This window comes from Phlebotomus papatasi, chromosome 3, assembly GCF_024763615.1.
Source record: "Phlebotomus papatasi isolate M1 chromosome 3, Ppap_2.1, whole genome shotgun sequence".
NCBI lineage: Eukaryota > Metazoa > Arthropoda > Insecta > Diptera > Psychodidae > Phlebotomus > Phlebotomus papatasi.
The window spans coordinates 90,274,891-90,301,449 of record NC_077224.1 but is presented as its reverse complement, the minus strand read 5'-3'; the positions used below and the strand labels follow the sequence as shown (position 1 = coordinate 90,301,449).

General features: G+C 33.4%; 2 protein-coding genes across 5 annotated transcripts in view; both read left to right on the top strand.

Moving 5' to 3' along the window:
* The window catches only part of LOC129806806 (uncharacterized), a 58,250-nt gene extending 55,004 nt beyond the window's left edge, over nucleotides 1–3,246 (top strand). The window contains exon 22 of the mRNA XM_055855580.1: nucleotides 10–3,246. Coding sequence (XP_055711555.1) covers nucleotides 10–286 — 277 coding nt within the window. The 3' untranslated portion in view covers nucleotides 287–3,246. The remainder of the gene's footprint in view (nucleotides 1–9) is intronic.
* A 3,691-nt stretch (nucleotides 3,247–6,937) lies between these two features.
* LOC129808106 (serine/threonine-protein kinase svkA) overlaps nucleotides 6,938–26,559 on the top strand; it is a 59,441-nt gene continuing 39,819 nt past the window's right edge. The window contains exon 1 of one of the 4 annotated variants that reach the window (XM_055857820.1): nucleotides 6,938–7,285. Coding sequence is in view for 3 of the 4 variants with exons in the window: in XM_055857821.1 (XP_055713796.1) it covers nucleotides 19,671–19,898 (228 nt within the window). In the remaining variant the exon portion in view is untranslated. Of the gene's footprint in view, nucleotides 7,286–17,820; nucleotides 18,024–19,625; nucleotides 19,899–26,559 lie in introns of those variants that run through there. The other 3 variants (XM_055857823.1, XM_055857822.1, XM_055857821.1) reach the window with 3 other exon arrangements.

The window sequence follows — 26,559 nt, the reverse complement described above, 5'->3', positions numbered from 1 at the left end:
ACATTACAGATTTCTGAAACGACTGGAACAATCGATAAAAAAAAGGCATCATCATGTTTCACCAACGGATAGTTGCAATGAAGATAACAATGATAATTTGGATTCTACACTTATAACGTCGCCACGGTCGCCACTTTTGAGAATATCTACAACTCAGTTGAAAGCTCGCTCACAACCTTTTAAAGTAGTCACCAAACAGAAACGTGTAGTTCATTTATATGAGAATCAAAATGCTACTCCGAAGGAGCGACACAGTCTTTCACCCAGTGATATTGTTAGCGAATAGGAGTAAAGTAAAAAATAGTTTGAGCTTAACGTTTCCATGATTTCTTAAATATAATAACTGAGTTTTAAAGAAAGAGAGAAATTTACTATATGGGAAATAAGGGTATGTGTAATTAAGTATATAGTACATTTTATGATTAAAATAAAAATAACTCAATTATACCCAGTTGAAATTAGTACTTAGATAATAGATGACATTATCACAAAATTTATTTTAAATACTAGACAAAACACATAGACGTGTCTCATATAAAGATAAATATTTCACCCTTCTCATTTTATGTGGTAATAGAGATAATACATAATAATTTAAATGGAAATTTTAACCAAAAGCTTAAGTTTCGTCAGAACAGTAGTACATCAATATAGCAATGAAATAGATATTTATGTTGAAAAAAGCTCTAACATTACGTTAAATAATGAAATACTACGATATCGTTATCCCGATTGTTATGCCCAACTCACAATAACTTTTGTTTTATAAACATGTTTTTGAGTTTTCAGTGAGAGTGAATAACATATGAATATCTTTCACTCTCATAGGAAAATTAAAAAAAAAATGTTTATAAACAAAAATTATTGTGCGTTGGATATTATGCCCAGCGCACAATAACTTTTGTTAGTAAACATGTTTTCTAAACTTCCTATGAGAATGAGCAAGATGACTAGACCTATATCTCACTCACTCTCATTGAAATGTCAAAAACATGTTTACTAAATAAAAGTTATTGTGCGTTGGGCATTATGCCCAGCGCACAATAACTTTTGTCTTGTAAACATGTTTTCAAAAATGCCTATGAGAGTGAGCGAGATAACTAGATCTAGATTTCATTCTCTTTCAATGAGATTTCAAAATTATACAACAAATAGTAATTGTGCGCTGGACCTTACTAATTTGCTGTCCATTTTTATTTATTTCCTTTATAAACTCTTCGTTTAATATTTTGAAACACCACACATTTTTTCAAAAAAAAAAAAAAGAAAAATAATAATAATAATAAGCAGAATTGTACGAAGAATCACTTCGGTGGATTGTTTTTATCATTAATTTTGTCTTGCAGCCTTTTTTGCAAAATATTGTTTATAAAATATGAAAGAACTAATGAATTCAACAACGTATGTGTGCAGTTTATTATAATTTATTTTCTTTAACATACAGGTCGTCTGGAAAATGGACGTAGCGACGCTTATAAATTATTGATAAACAATATAATTAAAAATTATAGTCGTTTGAATCTATATTAATTTTTTCCCATTGAGATATTCTTTCGTATGGAATACAAAATATTTATAATTGAAATCAACGTCATGCATTTTTCAAAATTGAAAAATTTGAGCTTTATAAAGTGTTAGGTACTGTAAAATCAGTAAAATTATTCAATTTTGTGCAATTCTTTCAAGTTTTTCTTGAATATTTTCAAAGTTAGTTGAGATTTATGAATGGAAAAATTATCCAGTATAAACTACACATCTCTGAAACACAGCCCCATGATGGAAGTAAAGTCTCATTGGACAAGGGGGAAAATTTCTTGTATGTGGCACAAAGTTGTAAACGAAAGTTTCTCAGGAAAATGGGTGTTGAATTTATAATATTGTGTTTAGGTATTACAGGGTGTATCACTATGCAATTAGAGAGTCATTGGACTAAATCTATTGAATTTAAGGTAAGGGACTTAAAAATAAAATTAGTTTTTTAATGTAAAATACGACTTTTTTTCAGCCGACCTGTATAATTACCTTCTGTGATATTGATAAATTTTGAGAAATATAACTATGTTTATTTAAATCAAACGTTAGTCTCAACCTATCAAAAATATAAAATTTAATTAAATTAATAAAAATAAATTCTGACAATCTTTCAATTAAATTTTTATAAATCGAAAAAAAAAAGTGTACACCCGCGTTGGAATACTAGTGATTTTGTTTGATTTTAGAAAACAAAATCCGGTGAATGTATAAGCAACGAATCCGAATCTCACATGACGTGTTTTAGATAAAAGCAAAATAAATAAAATTTTAAAGAAAGAAAGAGAGAAAGAGAGATTGAAACAAAATTAGGCGAATTAAAATACCGTGGGCCTTTAAGCGCTTATTGTAAATTGTATCTTAAATCTTTTCTCATATAAAATTTATTAATTTTGAAATTGGCCTGTTATTGGAGACTGATGAATGATTTAATTTCCACTAATGGAAGATAAATATTATAACGTGGATATTTCTTGAAAAAAAAAATATTTTCTCAAAATGGAATGTTGAGATTTTTTTCCTCTTACCACAATATTTTTCCACATATTATATTATAGGTGTGATTAGAAGGAACCCCACCTAAAAAACACACTGAAGTAAATGTAAAAGAATTACATGGGAAATGAAAAAGGGGAAAACCCAATAATGCAATTCTTGCATATAAATTTCTGTGATAAAAATCATGAGAAAAACAAGACATATTTTCAATTTTTCCTCCGCAGGTTAAAAGGAAAATTGGTAACAAAATATAAAAAAAAATAAAATAATGATGTCGGAAAAATGTTTATTTGGAATATTTTTCAAAGCCAGTGCTCTAAACATATTTTACTGAGCAATAAAAATTAACACTTAAAATGATTAGGTGTGGCATTTATTTGAAAGATTACTTCTGCATAAAATCAGAGAAAATCTGTCAAATAAAACGAAATAATTCTGGTAGTGAAGAAAATACGATGAGATATAAAAGCTATTAAAAAGTATCACGTACTACTAATATAGCAAAACATCATGATGAGAATCACAGAAAAATTATATTTTAAATTTTTTGTGAGATATTAAGCACGTAGAAAAAAGAATCACATCGATCACTATTTTCATAGATCACCAATAATATATGGTTAGTGTGATCCTTATGCTCCACTTCACTTTATTTGTGATGTTCTAATGTCATACCAAATGTAATTGTTAATCAAAATAAAAAAGAACTTAATTGAATTCTGGATAGACTCTTTTTTACTGAACTATGCTTATGAAATACTATAACGTTTCAATGGACTAATATACTTACTGTAATGTTTCTTTTATTTTATTGACCAAACGGTTTAGACCTCCTCCGATCGGAACCAAATATTGTGTTAAAATATAAACGACTTTTTGTATGCTCGTTTTCGTCCGCAGACCTGTCATGCGTCATGCAACCGGTTCGGAACAGGAAAAAGAATAATAAGACATAGGGTCGAAGGCACACCTACTAGCACTTTAGGAAATCCTATCATGACCTATTGGCACTGTATTTTATACTATTTGGGATATGAAATTTGAACATTCATAAATATATGAATACCTATCGTATAAGACGAAAAGATAGTTTAATGAAGAAAACGTCATATTAACATACATTCTATAAGATATTATTAAATAAATTTCAATATTTTAACGAAATTATTACAAATCTGCCAAACATGTGTATCTTCGACCATATACAATATCAAACGTTGAGCCTTCTGATAAAAGAAAACTTAATTCTCTAGACTAAGATATTCACATAAACCCAAGTTCTCATCAAAATTATCGTTAATAGAAGACTGTTTTCAAGTCGTCAAGAACTTTCTTATTATCTTTTCAAAAGTAAAGATATAGTGCTATATTCATTTATTTTACTGCTCGAATTTAAAAGAAAGAGCAGTAAATTATAATCTCTCTATTTTTTGACCTCTCAAAATTTTCACTCTCCACCCCCTGGGGGACCAGTTTTTTCAAAAAGTCTTCGTGTTTCGGACGATTTCTGAGAAATGGTCACGCTGTTTGTACGTCTGTCTATCTGTTCGGCTGTCGTGAGCTCCAGAGGTCAAATGGTAAGATATAGCGACTTGGGACCTCCAGGGGCCCCCCATGGATCATTAAGAAGGCCCTCATTGCCCCTACCTATCCGTCCTCTTCTTCCCCGAAACAATGTTTTTTTTGGGATTGCTCGAAAAAAAAACGCGTCGTGTGATTTTTTTTCATTTTTGGAAGTGTTTTGGAGATTACCCAGGCAGACCTCTCGTCTATATTTGAAAATACCGTTGAATCGTTCCTAATAACGGTTTTCAAGGTCAAAGGTTAAGGTTAAAAAGGCTCTAGAAAGCGTCCCGGCCGGAACAAATGTTATACAATATTAGATAAATATTATATACTAATAGGGAGAGTAGGCCTACTATAATCGGGATAGTAGGCCGATTGTAGGCCTACCCTCCATATAAAAGACTGTGTCGTTTTACTAGTGGAAGAGACTTTTTGGCAGCAATAGTATTGGTGTGACTGCCGTGTACGTGTGAATCACAAATATTAATTTTTTCATCTGATGAGGCAATTTTCTTACAGAAAACGTAATTCTTAAGCTTCACTGGTTACTTTTATGCCTCTTTTCGTATAAATCTTTGCAAAATAGCAAAAAATTTGCACATTTATTTTCAATGTTATTGTGGCAGTGGAACATATCAGAGACACTGCAGAATGAATGGAACTTATCTCGGACAATTACGGGGTACGAATATCATATATTTTTAAATGAAAAATATAATACAAATCGGACTCAGATTTTTGTCACACTAGTATCATGGAAATATGTTATAGCTCCGATTTTGTTCCGGCCGGGGTATTTCTCAACCGAATGGTATCATGTTTAAAATGTTGGTTTCAACACTTGTACGGAACTTTATTATAAATTTCCAGGAAAATGAGACAACCCATTGTAAGCCTGTCAATTTGTGTCTTTTGAAGAAGTTTTGCCAAAGACCATTTGCCAAGAAGAGAAAGAGAACCTTTTTGTTCAGCTTCTCCATAGTGCAATTTGTACTGTCGTTCGATAAACCTTCTCTCTATCTTTAGCTTCAATTGGTTTAGATAGAATTATAATTTACAATTAACGTTCCGTTCCATTTGACGTTCAGATTTATTGAATTTTCTCTTTGATAAAAGAAGCGTCTACAATTGTTTTTATTGCGATATCTTTACTTTTGAAGCAAATGTGTTTGTTCAAATTTGATATTACTTTAGAAATATCTCAGTTAAAAAAGCTCTATTATTTTGGTCTTCTTTAAATTTTAGCGCGAAACGTATATCCCTATGGTTGTTAGCTGTCAATTTTTTAGCGGGAAAGAAGCCATTTTTCAATAAAGCCTCTTTTCCCGTCTTCTACTCACCATATTCGTCTAATCTAAATTCACCACTACCCATTAACCACAGTCTCTTCGGAAAAGCTCTCGATAAATGGTGTATGGTACCTCCAAAAAATTGTGCTTCGGAAATTTCTTTTAAAACTCGCCGAAGATTCCATCATACCCGTCAAATAATATCTGCAGATATCTTTAAGATTTCTGTAGAGAAAATCTACACCTCTACAGAATATCTGCAGATAAATTCTGTAGATATTCTTACGAATTTTATTTGGGCTTGGGACAAAATTCATCAGAATATTTCGGCAGATTTTCTGACGAATCTCTGACGAATTTCTGTAGATATTCTGTAGATTTTTTCTACATTCCAGACTTTCCAGACAAGATGTGTCAGAAGAGATGGAAAAACTTTTCACTGAAGTTTGCAAAATTCTATAGAGTTATTCTTAGTGATATCACGGTGTTTATATAAAATAAAGAATTCTGCGACGCCGTGTTACAAGTAGAGAAAAGTGAAGTGAAAACTTTAAACAGAGTGTCGACCAAAATTTCGTGTTTTTGTATCATTCGATTGGCGATTTTTAAGAAATTAGTATTTTTGCTCGCATTTTTTTAATTATCTAAAATGTGTACTCGGTAATGCTTGTTAAGCAGAGCATACCATTTTCTTTATAACTTCTACAGTTTCTTCAGAAATCAACAATATTTTTGTGAAGTAATGGAGGTTATGCAGATTTTCTAGGGAGAAATTCTGCCGAGAATCTGCAGATTTTCTCTGAATGTACTAGAATATACCGTTAAAATTCAAAAAACCTCCGAGTAAAATCGGCAGGTAGAGCAATGATTTGACGGGTAGAAATAGTGAAATTATAATGTTTGTAAGCATATATTTTTTCAAATATAAGTTTTCCAACATTCATAGTTTTTAGAGAACTGTAGGGGGAAGTGGCCTGCGCTTTTGAATATTTCAATTTTTCTCTTATTTTCCAAACTTCGATTGACAAAATATAATTTTTCCTTTTAAAGGCCAGACCACTTTCCTCTATACGTAGAATATTTTAAAAATAAGAGATGCCTTCTCTAAAATTTGGTGAAAAAGAACTTTCATAGAAAAATTCATAGTCCATAGTCATTTCTTTCACTCTTATTCACATACGAGTTTAATCTCTTTTCTTTTTTCCCATACGTTTGTTCCTCTCATCTCTCCATATAATTTGTTTGCTCCATTACAAATCCTCTTTTGCTCCCTTTTATCATACTTGCTACTTGATATTTTTGCGATACATTTGTGGCTTTTAAGGACGGTGAAAAACTGTTTTTCAATTATTCACCGGACGCTCTCTTCGATCAAGACATTTTGTCCCATATGCCCGATTGAGCGAGAGAGAGAGAGAGAGTCTACTGTAGATGTTGTGTAGAGGGGTAGAAAGACCACCACAGACATTTCGGTGGATATTGTGAAAATCTTGTGGTCATGTAGGAAATTTTATAGGAATTCCTAACAGACATACTTTTTGATGGGTAAAGTGCGCAGAATTTTGACAGCTGACATCTGAGTGTGTGTATGACGTCTTCGAAGTGACAAAAATTGTAGTTTTTTGTAAGAGAAAAGGAAAAATAAGAATTTACGCTTTCATATACGTAGTTTTCGCACTTGTTCAAGTTCTGCTGATGCAACAAAGAATTACATAATTCTGCGTACTAATGAGACAAGTGCTGTGTGTCAATTTTAGGTGGTGTCGATCGATTGAATCGGATCGTGTTTCTCCTCTCTTCCGGATCGCATTTCCTGGTTAGACTGGAGGGCAGACGACACAATTGGTGGCTGTGGCGTGGCTCCATCAACTGCAGCTCCCCTGACAATGGCTTTCAATGAGGTGAGTGCGCGTTTTTCACCTGTAGCTCGCTCTAATTTGTCGGACTTTATGTTAGGTCGCGGGGCCTTTTCTAGAGCCTCCGGATATTATTTGCAAAGCTAGGAGAGATGTTGAGGGTGTTGTGTAATCAATAGGATGCTTGTTTTTGTTAGTGTTCTGGGGACGACCTTGACCTCTCTGACCCATAATGCAGCAGCAGCATCACTCGAATATGCGCCGTTTCTTCCAATATTTTACTTTTCTTTCTATGCTGCATTTAAGGACAAAGGCACTATCGATTTATCTCCCCTTAAATCCTTCAGGGATGCTCTGCTAATTGCACGAATACTTTTTCTCTTTATTGATGTCACACCACACAACTTGAATCTTCATAGTCACATATATATGGAATGCGGATATTCTTCGGAGACGTGAAATATTAAAAAAAAAAAACCAAAAGCCTATAATCCGAACTCTTACCATTCAAAAATTCATTTTCTTGCTTTTCCATCTTATCCGTTTATACTGCCAATACTTTTGAGACAACCTTAGAAGATGGTCCTTCTTTAAATCCTTTTTTAGTATAATTCTTAATTATCCTTATGCAAAGTAATTTCTCTCCAAAATTGTCATAGGGATATTGAAAGGCCTGGAAATTCTTTCTCGGCCTTGAATAAATCGTAAAATAATAGAGATACACGCAATTGCTTAGCCACTGTTTTGCAATTTAATCATTTTTTTAAAGCAATTGTGGAATTGCAAAAATTGTGAATCCATTTTACCTAGTTTTCTCTGTTATGTCTCACTCGATAACTGGATCTCTTTCTTGCCAATATGTTTTTTTTTCTATAAACATTTAGTGTATATTTGTGTTATTTAGTGATTTTAATTAAATTTTTGAAAATATGTGGTACTTAGGAGTAGGTTTGAGCCTCAAGTTGGTCAGTGAATAGAGCAGTGGCTCTATGACTGTGAGGTCTTGAGTTCAAAGCTGAGCAGCAGCAGAAAAAGATTTCTCATGCCACATCGGCTTTAAATTCGTCCAGTGAATACAAATATTCACTGTCACTGATCCCAAACACATACCGAGAAGGCATGCTGTGATATAGTAGCGGCACTGATTACCCACAGAGTTGTGATATGAAGCGGCTACCCGTATCGGGAGATAAGATAGAATAGGAGTGGGGAAGCATAAGGGGCAGAATTGGTGGCCTGGATGCAGCGGTAATCCGAAATGGAGAACTGACCCCTGGCAAAATCTTATATTAGGAGTAGGTTTCGTTAGAAGTATTATTCGTATTCGTTTTGTTTATATTGCTAGAACTTGTACAAAAACATCCTCGATTACCCTACTTTTTCTAGTGCATTGTAACATACCTCCTGAGACTTAGAAAATTCCCACAGTTTTTTATTTAGATTTTTTTGTTTTGAAGGATTTCTCAGTTCATCTTTTCATCTCCTAAGTTCAGACTTGCATTTGTTGATTGGATGAAAATTAGGCATAATTTAGTGTTTCTTCAGCATCACATTTTAAAGCTCTCCATGAATTGATTGAACTGTTGGACAATTTTAGTATTTTGCATTAGCTGTCATGTTTCAAATTGATGAGATGAAAAATGTTCTCCAAAAATCTTTTTTTTGCTTTGGTTATCCCTTTTTGCTTGCAAAATATTTCTCTCTACATCACAAATGTCTCGATCTAAGTGATAGTAACTTCAAAAATACAAAAACTAGTGATGAATCCAGGGAAGATTTATGACAGCTGAAATTCTTTACAGGCGAAATAAGCCTAGGAATGCACGCAATTAGGAGTGCTTGAAATGGAAATGCGTGTAAATTTGGTTGTGAGTTGTTTTTTTGGGAGTAAAGAATTGCGTGAAGCCAATTTTATCCGTTTCTACTGGCAAGAGCAGTTTGCTCGAGACGATAAAATCCGCCTCGAAAAAAAAACGTATTGAAATCGGTTATCAAACCTTAGAGATAGAGTCCAATTAATTTAGCTACAGTGAGGATCGGGATACATTGAGATGAAAAGGGGATGGATGCGACCCACCATTAGAAAGGCATCAATCTGAAACATAATATACAAAATTTTCATCAAAATCACTTCAAAAACACTCAAAATACAATTCAGTCGAGTTTTTTTTTTTCATTATAGGTCATGCAACATCGACATTTTAAAATAAATTTTTATCTCCATATAGCTCGGGTCAGCGTGTTAGTTTTTTTTTAATAAACTAAAATTTGAAACTGATCCGTACCATAAAGGTTGAGTTATTGAGAAAACAAAATTTGGGAGTGTTCCAAAATGGCGGAAGGGGGAGGGGGTGAATATGACATCATCTACTTCTAGCCGCCTGTTTACAATTACCCTTGCAGAAAAACGGTTGACGATATTTCTTTCAGTTCTCTTTCTAGATGTGGTAATACGGACTGTTGGGAATTATAGCGCACTTGATATTTGTAATTTTTAAGTGTTAAAACGTGTTTTTGTAATGTTTGGGATCGATCTGACGAGATCGTGTTTTGTTTAGGTCAACAAAACTGAAATTGTAAAAAATCTCAAATAACCTGTCAAAATTTAAGACCATTACTTCAACCAAATACTTTGGAATTTTTTGTCTTGTGCATAGAATTTCAGTTCAATTCAGTCCAACTTTTTTCTTCTTTATTGCAAAGACAAGCTCAACTAAAATCTCAACTAAATTATATGAGGACTCATCTCGATCTCTTCGCAAATATGATAAATCTAATATTAATCTTCTACCCACATCGAAGGCATTGAATCTGTGGATTTACAAATCTAATTCGAAAGTAGTAAGATGATGATAAAATTTAGGAAATGGGAGGCTCTTTTTGTTTATTTTTATTATTTATTTATTTTGTTTATTTATTACTTATCATTTATTAATAATAACAATGCTTTTAAGCTGGTGCTATTGAAAGTAAAAAAAACATACATTTATTAAGATATAAAGATTTGTCAGAAATCAATGTTTGCATCCACCGCCATCTCAGCATTGGTGACCAACCTCCAGAGCAAAACAGTGGAAATTTTCTTTCTCAGATTATATAAGCCATCTGCATCATTTGAGAAAATAATCTTTCTGACGTTTTAAGCAAAACAAAAAAAACTAAGTTGCCAAAAGTTTTGAGTAAGCCGGCGTTTCTCCGCTTTAGAAAGTTCATTCCAAAGAGTAACTACCTCAACAAAGAGAGAGTTGTGAAGAATGCGGCTCCTCGATCTGGGCACAACAAGACACGAAGACCTAACGGATGCAGTCGGAAGAAGAAATGCAGGCTGACGCGATTTGAGAATGCGAGATACGAAATCGTCAGTTCGTGACTACAGGAAGTCTGGCAGGAAACTCCCCAAAACTCGGACGTGATCAAAGGGGTGGAGATTGAAAATATAGCGAATGCAATTCGTCTCCTCAAAATGAAACTGTTCTAAGTGTATTTTCTTTGTATCTGTAATCGTAGCAAACGACGCTTCATGATGCGTCATTAGCAACAAATGCTAATACAAATTAAATGCACTTAGGACAGTTTCATTTTAAGGAGACGAATTGTTGAATATAATAGTCAGGCGCCTCATAGAAAAAAAAAGAATTCAGCACCATAGGAAAAAAGGGGAAGGAACAGGGCACGAACTAATAACATTGAAATATCCTGAGGAGTGAAGTACTGATACCTTCTTAACTCTTTCGTCTTCTTTGGGACTCTGGGTACCCATGGAAAAAAAGAATTTTTTTTGGACTATTTAGAATCGATAAAAATCCGATTCTTGTGGGTGATTACAAACTATAAGGATGTCCAAATCTAGGATATTTTTTGCAGGACCCCAATTAACTCCTGAGCTAAGATATTCTTGGTCAAAAATCGTGAATTTTCAATTTTCTGCTTCCTTGCAGATATTGTGACTTTTTTGATATTTCTAGATCAGAATAAGGAAAAACCTCTCGGGGCCAATAAGTATTATAAAGATAACTAACAATTACAGATTGCATAAATTCGAAAAATATTTTTTTCTTAAATTTTCAAAAAAAACTTGTTTAAACTTTATGGGTACTCTCGTCCACAAAAATCTAGAGGTCAAATGTAAGGTTATCCCGCCGTCAAGCAGGAATTTGGAGTTTTCTTGACCACTTCCTGGACATCTCAGAAGATACTGGTCAATAATTCTTCTTGTTTTAGTAATCAACCTTGTAAAGGAGTCATTCGACAAGCAAAAATTATTTCCAAAATTGACATTATTGGCTTTTGGAAAATTGAAGTTTGTCTCCTTTTCGTTCTTTTGGAGACGAGAGTACCCATGAGTTTTCCAATTTCCCAGAGGCGGAGAAAATTCTTTCTCTTCAAAAGTATCATATTTGACCACTAAGACTTACAATAAAGTGAGTTTTACTGAAATTCGTTCGCTGGATATGTTGTGTTCCGAAAAGAGTTAAGGGTATGAAGGGAAAAGTTAACTCTTTTTTATGTAGTAGATATGGTCGTCCCAAACCAAAGAATCAGTGAAATAATTCAAAGATTTTTAGCTTTATGGACGTAAGGTAGGTATAATCTCGCCATTGAGGTAAAGAGAAAGTGGATCAGGACGATGTCTCGCACTTGTAATTTGCAAAGTTTCAGATTTAGCCGGATTGAGAAGATCATTATTTATAGCCCACTGAGAAACCAAATGAAGTATCTCATTCGCTTGAGTAAAGCATGCATCAGGTGCAAGAGGATCACCGAAGCAGTAGATCTGCATAAAAATGAAAATATATGTTTTTGTTACTCAGAGATGAAGCCAAATCGTTTATGTAAATAGAAAAAAAGAGAGGGCCTAGAGTACTGATCCATGACCAATACCTCTAGAAAGTGACAAAGTTGTGGATATTTTACTGTTAAATTTAACACATTCAGTCCGACCAACTAAGCAGGATTCTAGCAATTTTAAGCTAATAGACGAAAACAAATAAAGAGAGTAGAGTTTAAGAAATCAAGAAGAATTAACAGGGCAAAATGTTTTTGATCAAGCTTGATACGAATGTCATGGTTAATACGGAGTAAAGCACTACTGGTAGTGCTTTGAAACTTCCGGAAACCCGACTGAAAATCAGACACTGGATTCTTCTGGTTCAAAAGTTACTCGATTTGAAAATAAATTACTCTAATAAATTACTATATAGTTACTCGATTTTTTTAAATAAATTGAATTGAATTGAATTTGAGATTTAATAAGGTGCTCAAAAGGCTTGGAAAGGAAGAGTAGAATGCTGATAGGTTGAAAGTCACAAACAGCAGAAGGCTTGGCATTTTTCGGAATGGGAGTAACGATAGCGTACTTCCCATCTTCAGGGAAAAAGTGTGGCCTGAGAAATTGCAACAATTGGCTATAGAATGCTTATTACATTCAGTTGTAAGGCAAGGGAATGGTATTCAATATATTGCCATGTACATTGGCACATAAATGAAATAATTTCACCTATATCACAGTGGATATATACCATGGTGCATAACATTTAATAGGTCTTATACATATATTATGCTATATACCTAAGCTCAAGAGGGAAATAAAGCTGTGTAAGGCATGAAAATTGGATTTGATAGTAATTCTGACTTTCTTATATTGATTTTTTTTATATTGTCTTCTAAATTTGCCATCCTTAGAGTGTCACGAGAAATACAAGCTATAGAGAAATTTAATAACCATAATTATATATGGGCCAATCCATCTCAAAACGACCGAAAAAATCGCAAATCGAGGGGTCATGGTCTTAGATGTTTTTGAATTTTACATATGTTAAAGTACACGATAAAATAATATACCCCTATTTTTTTTTCGTCTGAAAAAAATTCCTGGCCGGAGATACATGGCGTCAAAGATGGCGCCTCGCGCTTCATTCCTCAATTGCGATTTTTAGCAAATATTTTAGAATGCTCTATTTCGGGAACGGGTTGAGATTTCTTCTTACTCTTTTTTTTATTTGAAAGATAATTTTATACTCTTTAAAACGATATACTTGATTTTGCATTATTTGCTTAAGTTTTTTTGTAACGGTCTTTTAAAAAAATTTTAAAAAAAATTTAAAAATTAATTTTTCTCAAAAACCCCATTCTAAAAAAATTTGATTTTTTTACTGTTAATCAGTAACATTGAGTACTATATTCCCTGAAAAGGCGAGCTTCCACTTTTGCACTTACTTTTTTTAAAAAATATTTGAAAAATTACCATATTTTCAAAATTAAAAATAACCAGCTAAACTCAAAATTTTGAGTTCAACTTTTCAGGGAATATAGTACACCACAATACTTATAAACAGCCAAAAAATCAAAATTTTTCGAAATCAAGTTTTTGAAAAAAAAATTTTTTTTTGAGTTTTAAATAAAAATGTCTATATTGACAAAAATCAAACTTTAAGATACGTTTGACACATGTGTCAATATGTAGATTTTTTTTTAAACGGAATTTCAAAATTTTTTTTTTTTTAATTTTTTCAAAAATAATCCAAAAAAATTTCCAAATTTTTTTTTTTGAAAAACTAAAAGAAAACAAAAAAAACATAATTAGTACATGTGTTTAATATGATTTAAAGGCTTATTTTTGTCAATAAAAGACATTTTTATTTAAAACTCAAAAAAAAAAATTTTTTTTCAAAAACTTGATTTTGAAAAATTTTGATTTTTTGGCTGTTTATAAGTATTGTGGAGTACTATATTCCCTGAAAAGTTGAACTCAAAATTTTGAGTTTAGCTGGTTATTTTTAATTTTGAAAATATGGTAATTTTTCAAATATTTTAAAAAAAAAGTAAGTGCAAAAGTGGAAGCTCGCCTTTTCAGGGAATGTAGTACTCAATGTTACTGATCAACAGTAAAAAAATCAAAATTTTTGAGAATGGGGTTTTTGAGAAAAATTAATTTTTAATTTTTTTCAAAAATTTTTTAAAATACCGTTACAAAAAAACTTAAGCAGATAATGCAAAATCAAGTATATCGTTTTAAAGAGTATAAAATTATCTTTCAAATAAAAAAAAAGAGTAAGAAGAAATCTCAACCCGTTCCCGAAATAGAGCATTTTAAAATATTTGCTAAAAATCGCAATTGAGGAATGAAGCGCGAGGCGCCATCTTTGACGCCATGTATCTCCGGCCAGGAATTTTTTTCAGACGAAAAAAAAAATAGGGGTATATTATTTTATCGTGCACTTTAACATATGTAAAATTCAGAAACATCTAAGACCATGAAGGGTACCCCTATGGTCGTCTTGAGATGGATTGGCCCATATGTAACAAATTACAAACAATGAGTATATTATTTGTAGAAAATCACTTTTATTTTTTGAAAACTGCAACTCATTTAGAAAAAAACTTCTATTTATTAGATTATCTTTAGGGCCATTTTCCATGATTACATTATTTTTGATGATGTTCTTACTTTATATTTTTATGTCATATGGCAGTGAACAAATTGAAATATGTATTTTTGAAAAGGGAGTGTTGGTAGTCGGTTGGTCTGAACAATTCAGGTACTATTATGTCAAGTAGATATTTTTTCAAGTAGAGGTTGGCTTAAGAATAAAACCCGAGCCTTCCCTACACGAAAAAAATCATTTGAAATTCTCATATAATGAATTAAAACTTTTTTTTTATTGAAAATTGTACAATAGCTCAGCTTTACAATACATTAAAATTCAACACAAAATCGAATCATCACGCATTCTGAGTTGCAAGCATTCCGAGGTCCTCTGTAACGAATCTCAGCTACCATAAGCTTATCTAGACTTAGCACTGGTGTAATTTTCAACAGGTATACCATATACCGTATACTTTACGTTGCCGTTTTTTAGAAAAATTCTAATAATAATGAATACCAATCTACTCCAGAAAATTTCGTTAGATCCTTATAAATATCAAGACGTTCTGAGAACTTTTAAGAGGTTAAATCAGAGTTTTTATTTTCAATTGACTAATGGAAACGCCTTCATTGATCAAATTCTGATAATTAACCCTTTAACAGTATTTTCTTTAATATGCAAAAAAAACAGTCAAATGGCTTATACAACCTACGAACACTCAGAAAAGAGCTCTGTGGAAACAGCTCTTAATTTAGCTCTTGATATAAGAACGGGCATTCGTGTGTTGAGCTTAAAGACTATTTTACTTGAAGGAAAGCATTTATTTTAAAATATGCTTTGGTTCAAGAACGTACAGTCTTTGAATTTTCAGAGATGGCAAAAATAGTCTCTGGAAGAATTTTAAGTATTAACAAGTTCTTGGAGCAAAGCATAACGAGTTTTGATTCTAGTATCAGATTTTTTCTGCTGTATCGCAACAATTTTGACGTACACTCACAATTAAAAACACAATAGAATTTCACGTTTTTTTATTGCCATATGCCACCGTATACACTTCTTAATTTATAATATTTCACATTCCCTATTGTTTTCCTAAAATCCAAGCGAAAGTGATCAATTTTTGACTAAAAAAAACTCACATTTGGGAAGATATTTCTCCATCCGATTATCGCTGAGCGAGATGCCCGACATGTTTACAATTTTTTTTTCACCCGAACCATCTCACAAAAATCTTTTAATTTTTCCTCTATATAAGTTTTTCTAAATAAAAAACCACCTTTTCACAACACTCCAGACACTTGAGCGAGCTCGTGGGGCACAATATTCTAATTTTCAAGAAAAAATATTTTCCTATTTTTCGAGCTTCACTTCACCAAATTTCCACGTAATTCTTATCGGCACTGTATTTTTTTGCACCACAAGACACTTCACTACTTGTAGAGGCTTCTCCCCACAATTTTCACTATAATTTTATTGAAAAAACTCGCGAAAACAATCACAACTTTGCGAATTAATTGCCCTGTGAATTATTTTGTCTGTCATTTGACAGCACTGGAAGTCACTGAAAATTTTCTCTGGAGAGACGGTACTCTCTCTCTCGCTCAAGACGCGGCAGCTCTTAGTTGATCTGTTTTAGAAAACAGCTCTTGATTCTAAGCACGACATGTTTAGGTTGATTCGGCTCTTAAAATATTCTTACAGACAAGAGCTGCATTTTTGCAAATCCCATACAAAGTTAGAACTGCCTTTTTCTGAGTGAAGGAGAATTTCCACCGTTTGGCTCTGGAGATTGGTCACCAACACAAAGACGGCGGTGGACGCTAACCCTATCTTAAACCTTTTATAACTCTTTGTGCTTTCAAGAGGACTTTTCTCAATAGCACTCATTTTATTAATAATAATAAAATAATAAATAATTTTTTCTAAGGTAATTATTGGTCCAATGGATCCAATAAATTAAAAAAAAAACCATCCGTTCTTCATTATCACTTTTCGTTTGGGCGCCAGGTGAGAAAAGGTAAAGACCGCCTGGAGATGGTCATTTCTGTTTAAGGCATCAAAAGACTGAAATACTTTTATTGAAAACTAGTGAACAAATAATAGTAAAATAAATGAATTTTAAACGGTTTTTATGGATGAATCTTCTATTTATCTAAAAAATGATAATTTTTAGGAAAAAGCTTTTAGAATTTCTAGAATTAGAAGTTAATGAAACTCATGGTGTGTCAATAAGATTTATTTTCAACGAATAATAGGAATAATAGGTCACAGGTCAGCCATGAAAACGTAACCTTCTTGTATAATTTGAAGGTACTTATTGAAATGTATTGCTCATCTTCTGGCCTTATTTGACGATCTGGGGCATTGAATATCGAATTAGGGAATTCATCATCACTGTTCGCTTAATTCGCAAAAATCGACCATTTTATTCATATTCTAGGCAGTTTTCGTGTCATTTCAATTATTGTTTTCCATGATTAATGCCCAGCGCACAATAACTTTTATTTATAAACATGTTTTCAAAATTTCCTATAAGACTGAGCGAGATGACTATATCTAGATCTCACTCACACTCATTGAAATGTCAAAAATATGTTTACAAAACAAAAGTTATTGTGCGCTTGGCATAATATGTTGCAAAACAATAATATATTTTACCAAAACAAATAAATGAAAAGATCGGTTGTTTTTGAAAATTTTACACCTGAACCGATAATACCGGCCACAGGTGGTGATCTTCCTTTTTTTTTCCTTTTGGTAATCCGAATTCGTAGTCGCAGGATCTTTAAATGTTTTCCTGTTTTTCATTAAGATCTCTACGCATTGCTTTTATCAAGAAAATCATGTGCACTGCGCTATAGGTGGAAACGTCAAATGACGCCAATTGATCCAAAAATGCATTATGTAGAGACCTTCAGGAGCAAAAGAAGTGCTTAAGAGGTGCATTATCTGCATACCGTAACCTGACAACTTCGCACTAATATTGAAATTCTAGAAGGGCTTAATGAAAGCTTTTTGCTAACAGTGTTTCCCGTGGTTGTGTTCAACTTGTTTATGAATGGCCGCGGGTCAAATGTGTTATGTCTGTGTTGGATGATGGATCTTGAAAGCAACTAACTGTTGTCAGACTTTGTGTTGGTGGCCTATACACACGAATTCTCGGCTGTGTCATCCACAATCTTTGCATGATGTTCCACTTCCACCAGAGTTTGAGATGAGGCCACAGGTAGTTGACTAGTTGTGCTGATGATATGGAGTTCAATCTTTTAGTGCTGAATTTAATGATTTTCATTTGGGTTTTGTGCTAAAATGTTCTCGTTGCCATGAGCACTAAATTTTTCTATATCCTTTTAAGTTATTACGAACTAATGGGAAAACAACTAATAATTCAGCATTATTGTGATGAAATTTCAATGGTAATTGTGAAGAAGACTTTGAGGTGTGCAAGGATGACACATAAAATCGTGAAGCGTTCCACATTTTTATTCTTTTCTTCTTTGGAAGACTCCTTGTTCTCCCATTGAGGAGAAATTTTTATTTTTTCTCCTCTTATTCACTCAATTATTCATAATAAATTATTATATATCCTAAAAATCTTCCAGTCATTGACTATTTAACAACAGTGCTAGATTCTGATTATTGTTTTTAATACTATGATTATGTAGCTCTTTAGCATGGAGATTGACAAAAGATAAAGGGCGACATATTTTGTGTACTTCGTTAATAGTGTAAAAGGCATAGTGAATTAATTCTGTGACAAACATAGTGAATATTTCCAAGTGGCTTTTAATTCAATCACTGAGAGAAATCCGAAAAAGTCAAAATAACATTCCGGAAATGTTAATTTTACCCTGCATTATTGATCCGAAATCGGTGTAAATATTACCCTTTTTAGGTGTATTATGGGTTAAAGTTACCCTTCTTGCATGTTGATTTTACCCTTAAAAGGTGTAAAATTAACATTAAAAAATGTTGATATATTTTTACACTCAAAAAGTGTTAAAGTTATGACGAAAAAAAGTTAATCGCAGCCTCTTTTTTTTCTCAGTGATTAAAGTTATAAAAAGAAATCCTATGTAAAATTTTAATTTGATATTTATTTGAAGAATTTTAAATATAATTCACCTACTTTTCAATGCCTTGCTGCAATCGGATTGAATACACCTTTGTAACTCTTGGTTTGATTTGTGGCTCAAGGTTCATTAGATGAAATTGAGTGCTAGTGTGTGTTAACAGTTGTCTGAAGAAGTCTTCGGGAAATAAATTCATATCAACTGTAAAAATCGGTAAATTGTTGTCGTGGCATTTTTTTTCAAGAATTGAATTAATTAATTAAAATTAATTAAATATTAATGAATACTAAACAAACACATAACTTGTTAAAAGTTACTTTTGAAATTTTTGTGCCAGTAATGAAAACAATAATTCGAGCTTCAAATTGGTTTGGAAGGAATAGGATGCGGATGGTTAAATAGCTGCAATCGCTACAATATATGTAAAATTTACCTAAAATTTGTATATTTAAAAATTCGCGCATGTATGTAAAAATGTATTTACCCAAAATTGCGGATCTCACAATTAAAAATTAAAGACGAACTCGCTAATTCAACAAGGAAAAATACAGTAGTCATATAATTTTTTAGTAATATCATTATTACGATCTGGTGCACTTTTGTGAATGGAATCAGTTGCGTAATTCCGCGTCAATAACACAATTGTTGGTTTGGATTGGGAAAAAGAGCAGTTGTTTCGCTTCGCAAGCCATTAAAATCTATTCTATATGCATTCTTATGGCGTATTTTAGGCGTATATTAAAAAAGTAATTTGATTCGTTGAAATTAGTTAAATGTGAAGATATATTTCTCAAGGTAAAACTTGAAAAAAACTGAATGTGGTTCACTTTTTTTTAAAGCAATTACTGATGAATGATTATGAAACTTGCGGATGAATGTGTGAAGTTGAAGTGTTAGAATATAAAACACAATAATATTCAGCAAAAGAAGGATTTTCTAGAACTATTGCAACATTGGTATATAAACATCGCAAAACCCATCAATGCGGAAATGGTATATTCTTCAAGCAATATTGCTATGCATATTCCACCAACTTCTGTTGCCTCTGGTGGTTATCACCAACAGCAGCGTCACTTCACTGCCAATGATGTCATCAATGGGGCTAACATTGAGGTGACTGCTGTATCAAAGACTCGGCAAATGGCCACGATTGAGAAGAATTGCCGTGCTATGTCATGGTCAGGGAACGGATGTGATGAGAATGAGCCACTTTCAGAGGTATATGCATACACATACCAATATATATATATATATATATATATATGTATATATATATATATATATATATATATATATATATATATATATATATATTAGGGGTACAAAAAAGTTCTCGTTGTTCACCGATAGAAGATGCTGTCAAAGTCTGTACGTACTGACGGTATTTGTAACCCACGTCATAATGATTCTTTATCAATAGATTGTAATTGGTAGTACATTTGTTTTGGAAAAGTGTAAACAACATATTTCTTCATACAGTTTAAAATGACGAGTGACGGGTCGAAAAAGGCTCATTTGCGGGATTTTCTGTTGTTCTGCTTTCGCCTAAAGAAATCTGCGGCTGAAGCACATAGAAATCTTGTAGAGACTTACGGCGACCATGCTCCATCAGAAACAACATGCAGAGATTGGTACATATATATACAATATATGTGTATATACAATATATATAATATGGGCAATATTTTCAGTGAAATAATACTTTCTAATTTTCTTTAATAAAACTTGAATTTTCACAAAAAAAACAGCGAGAACTTAACTTTTTTGTACACCCAATATATATATATAACTGACTTAAACATAAATTTACATGTTGCATACTATACTCTTTAAAATATATTGAAGTACCTTCCAATTTATTAAGCAAAAAATTGCCAGGTAAAACTGTAATAAATATAGAACTATCATTAGATTGTGGAATATTTGGAAAATTATATGGTTCAACTTTTGTGGTTTGAGCTGAAATCCCAGCTTGGTAGATCGGGGTCAAACTTTGTAAGTTCATGTTTTTGACACTCACAGATCGCGAATGCACTCAGTCCCGGGACATGCACATTTTCGGGACCGAGAAAAAGCGCGAAATGACATTATGCATCGAGAATAATTGCATACCCGCAGGGGCTTTCTTTTGAATAAATCGACAGTAGAACGAATTTCGCACGTAGTAAAAGTAGTCAAAACAAAAAGATTCAACTGTTTAATAGAAATACATTAATAAACAGTACTTTTGGCCAGAATTCTTCATTAAATTGTTAGAATATTTAAAAATTTTACCTTAATAAAGGAAATTAAAGTTTTATTCTGAAAAAGAAGCACAGTTTTTTCAAATCTCCCGCGTCGCAAAATAGTATACATACAATGGTAGGCAATCATGCATAATTGTATGTGAATAATTCCGTCAGGTGCATAATCGCGAAGTGCATAATGCCGGGACTGAGTATCTCATGTGTGCTAAAAATCTATTTTCATGGACGTCCCGTCCCGTTCGTCATGTAACCACTTCTGGAGAGAGAACAGAGAGATATCAACAAGCGGTTATCCGCAAAGGTTAAATATCGATGGGCCGCGCCATTTTGAAACACCCCCAAATTTTAGGCGGCTAGAAATAGGTGATATCAGATCCACCCCCACCCCCTTTTTCCGCCATTTTAGACCCCCTGACCCGAGCTATAAGGGATCAAAAATTGAATATTCAAATGGTCATATCCCCGGTTCTAATTATTGGAATTCGAAAAATTTTGGTGTTTTGGAAAGCCCTCGTGGTGTACTACAAGCTTTTTATGGCACCCCAATTTTATTCGATATAATCGAAGGTCCGATTAACCGAAAAATTGATTTTCGATTAATTGATCTCGAATATTTCGAAACCCCATCGATGCTTCTTCTTTAAATTTTAATATGTTGTAGCTGAGGTTGAAACCTTTCCAACGGTGGGTCGCACTCCTTCCTCGATGTTCCCTGACCTGAGCTATAATCAAAAATGTCTTGAACTGACTGTATTTTTGGTGTTTATGATACGATTTCTATGAAATTTTAGTATATATTGTACATATTGTATATATTGGTGGGTCGCACTCCTCCCTCGATCTGACCTGAGCTATAATGAAAAGTGTCTTGACCGGACCGGACTATATTTTCTGTGTTTATGAAGTGATTTTAATGAAATTTTGGTAAATATTATATCTGAGATCGAAATCTTTCTAACGATGTGTCCCATTCGTCTCTACACCAACCCCGACCCTTACTATATTCAAATGGACCGCATTCTATCTCTAATGTTTATTAATCGATTTCAATGAACTTTTTTTTCTTTTGTTGGCCTTTCCCACTTAGACTATTTAAATTAGAAAATGACCAGTGATAAGCCCAGCCAAGCTTATGGTAGCTTAGATTCTTTACATGTCACCTCGAAATGCGTGCAGCTCAGAATGCATGAAAATTTGATTGTGAGGTCAATTTTGGGGGTAAAGAATCGCGTTGATCCAATTTTATCCATTTCCACCGACAAGAGCAGTTTACTCGACGCGATTCTTTACCCCCAAAATTCAACTCACAATCGAATTTTCACGCTTTCCGAGTTGCACGCATTTCGAGATCATCTGTAAAGAATCTCAGCTTACCATAAGCTTATTTGGGCTTATTAATGGTTTCAAAATCTATTAGACCATTTACCTATAATAATCCAATCCTAATTCAAAATTTTCCAAAAAAAAATTTGGATTGATAAAGAATCAGAGAAGTTAAGCCATATGGTTAAGCCTTTGGTCTGAAGCCCGTATAACTTGTGTAAGTGCAAACACTACTGAGTATGAATTCTGAGATGGTGAGTTTTCACGTGAGAAATTCATGGCTCTGAGATCACCTTTAATAAGCATTTTGCCAAGATTTCGTGAAAATTTTCATGTGAATTTTAAGATGCTGTAAGTGTTTCATGTGACATTTTTTGTGAAAGCTTCACCAAACGCTTACAGGAAACGATCTAAAAACCCTGAGATTCCCACGTGAAAAACTCACGCATATCAGAATTCATATCCTGGAAAGAGATATAGGTAAGTGATCTTAAGCAAAGGTAAAATATCGAACGGATAACATAGGATGGTGATGCCAAACTCACCCCTCTATGTCCTTCCGCCGTTTCGGAACATCCCCTAATTAAGATTTTTTTAATAAATCTGTGCCTCTCTGGAATGGATTGTTCTCGAATAAAAATGTTTCTCTAAGTTAAAGGAAAAGAGCCCAGATAAGCTTATGGTAGCTGAGATTCTTTACAGTCAACTTCGGAGTGCTTGGAACTCGGGGTGCTTGAAAATTCGATTGTGAGCTGAATTTAGGGGGTAAAGAATCGCGTCGAGTAAACTACACTTATCGATCGAAATGGATAAAATTGGCTCGACGCGATTATTTACCCTCAAAATTCAACTCACAATCGAATTTTCAAGCGTTCCGAGTTGCAACACCCCGAGTTCCGAGCGCTCTGAAGTTGACTGTAATGAATCTGAGCTACCATAAGCTTATCTGGGCTTATAACTGGTCATTTTCTATTTTAAATAGTTTAAGTGGGGAAGGTCAACCTAAGAAAAAAAGTTCATTGAAATCGGTTAATAAACATTAGAGATAGAGTCCGGTCAATTTCGATATAGTAAGGGTCAGGGTACAGTGGGGTAAAGTAGGGACGCTTGCGACCTATCGTAAGAAAAGTCTCGATCTCAGATATAAAGTAATAAAATTTTATCGAAATCATTTCATAAGCACTGAAGATATGATCCGGTCAGGATATATTCCTTTATAGCTCGGGTCAGGGAAGAGCTAGGGCAAAGTGCGACACATCGTTGGAAAGCTCTTGGCCTCACCTACAACATACTAAAATTTCATCAAAATTGAAAATGGAAGTTCCGAGAAATCAAACTTTCGAAAATCGATTTTTCGATTAATCGGACTGTCGATTAAATCGGATGAAAATTTAACGATCAAATAGTTGTAGCATTTAATGAGAGCTTTCTAAATCAGCAAAATTTTTCAAATTCTGACAATTAGAACTGCAGATATGGCCATTTAAAAATTCAATTTTTGACCCCTTCTAGCTCGGGCCAGGGGGGTCGGGGCGGCTTAATTTTTTTCTAATCGAAAGCTTTTAGGTCCAGCTATAACATACTAAAATTAAAAACTTAGAGCCCGATCCATACCCATAGGGGCTGAGCTATTAAGAAAACAAAATTTGGGGGTATTCCAAAATGCTGGAAAGGGGGGGTGTGGGTATGGATCTGATATCACCATCGGATGTCGTCCACCCGATATTTAACCTTTGCCTAAAACCGCTTGTCGATATCTCTTTCCGTTCTCTCGCCAGAAGCGTACTACGTAGAATCGGCCGGCCGGACGCCACGAAAATCGCTTTTTGGCGGGTATGGTATTCGTGATCTATGAGAGTCAAAGTGTGTACATGCACATTTTGAGGCCGATCTGACGAGATCGCATTTTACCTCGGACCACAGAAGCTGAGATTGTAAAGAATCTCAGCTAATTTAGAGGGACTTTACTGGGTCTGTTAACTCTTTACGGACCACAACATATCCAGCGAACGAATTTCAATAAAACTCACTTTATTGTAAGTCTTAGTGGTCAAATATGATACTTTTGTATAGAAAGAATTTTCTTAAGCTTTCTCAAGAGCCAAAAAAACACTTCCTGGACAATCAGAATTCACCAAAATCTGGAAGAACAGAAAAAACTTCCCTGAAAGCAATCTCCCTCGCTGCCAAATGTCAAAATTATCGGCCATATTGGCAAAAATTTCGCTCCCGCTTGGAATTTTCTTACAAGGTTGGTGTCAAAAAGCAAATGGCGGGCATTAGCGGGATAACCTTACATTTGACCTCTAGATTTTTGTGGACGAGAGTACCCATAAAGTTTAAACAAGTTTTTTGAAAATTTAAGAAAAAAATATTTTTCGAATTTATGCAATCTGTAATTGTTAGTTATCATACTTTTTGACCCGGAGAGGTTTTTCCTTACTCTGGTCTAGAAATATCAAAAAAGTCACAATATCTGCAAGGAAGCAGAAAATCGAAAATTCACGATTTTTGACCAAGAATATCTAAGCTCAGGAGTTAATTGGGATCCTGCAAAAAATATCCTAGATTTGGACATCCTTATAGTTTGTAGTCATCCACAAGAATCGGATTCTTATCGATTCTAAATAGTCCAAAAAAATTCTTTTTTCCATGGGTACCCAGAGTCCCAAAGGAGACGAAAGAGTTAATAGAAATCAGTCTATGACTATGAAATCTCGCGATCAAGACTTCTATAATGACAGACACACTTCCAATGTTTTAAAGCACCCTCATGGATCAAATTCTGACGATTATAAGTACAGTTGGAGCCATTTCAAGAAAAAAGTGAATCTGTCTAGCTCGGGGGAGAGGCTTAGGAAAATAGAAAAAAGGGGGTCTTCAAAATGTCTGAAGGAACGCTGGGGGAAGGAGCTCAAAACATCAGGTTTAAATTTCCCAAATTTCCACTCGATATTGTATTTATGTAATTTTTTGTCGAAAATCGTAAGTCGATATTTTACTTAGTTTGAAAATTATTAAGTCCGAAAAACCCGGTGGACGACCGGACGGCCAGGAAAATTTTTTTCCCACCCATATATTCAGGATCAGAGAGTGGTGAAACATATTCAGACAAAGTGGATTTGCTAGGAAGACATGACATTTTGTTATAGGATTATAGTAGAATAGATTGCTGGGAATGTCAGCTGTTAATGGAGATCGAAATGTTAAGACTTTAATTTGACTAGGGCATTTTCTTCCTGGCAAAGTAATATATTTAAAATGACCTATTAGAAATCGATGTCTCTTTTGTTTGGAAGAATATCATAAGACAGTTTTAAATTTATAGTATAGTTACTAAAGAGAAAATCATCATTGATTGTACCGTTTCAACCGTATCTAGTTTAGAATTCTTCTCTTTAAAACCTCGGCAAAGAAAAAAGATTCTGATATAAGTAGAAGAGTGGGAATTAATTTTTCTTCTATATACACATATTGTATTTATTGTGTAAAAGAATGTTCGTCCAATGCCAGCTGCCAAGCGAAGGTCATTTACCTAGCACTCTTCTATAAGTTGTGTGTGTTCACACACAAAAAATATCATAGAAGCACAAAATGCTTTGATCAGGGCTCCGATGGAAGGTAATATGGCCCCAACCTATGTAGAGATTATCAATTTATAATTTTAGCTTTGCAAATACTTAATTCTATACAAGAAAGCTTGAACTCTTCTAAAGGGGTGAAAAAGGGATTTACAAAATAAGTGATTAAGATGAAAGTTCATGATGTTTAAATAGTTAGAATGTTGGAAGATTACAAACCCAAGTTGTAAGCACTACTAGGTCACCTGTAAAGAATTTTAGCTAAGAGAAAAAGCACATATTGACAATTTACTTCAGATCGCGTCAGGTTTACAGGACGGATCCTCTCCCCGAGATAAAAGCCAGTGAAAGGGCTAGATCAACTTCTTATAGAAATGTGATTCATGGAATGCAAATTTGAATTGTAGCAAGCTCGAGGGATATTTGCATATAAATAATGCAAATTTGGTTTAATAAAATAACGTAAATAACACAGTTCTACAAAATTAAAATTTTTCAAAAGTTCTTAAGAAGCATTGGGTGATTATTATGCTATTGGTTGTGCTGACTTGGAAAAGAACCTTATTTTTCATTATGTCTCAATTCTGATAATTTATTTTTTATTGAAAAATAAGTTCTCAAATTTATTTCAAATTTAAAAAATAACCAGATATTAAGAACTCTCTTCAACAGAGCACAGGTTCATAGAAAATACCCCCTTTTATTTCTCTTAAATGCCTCATTAATTTC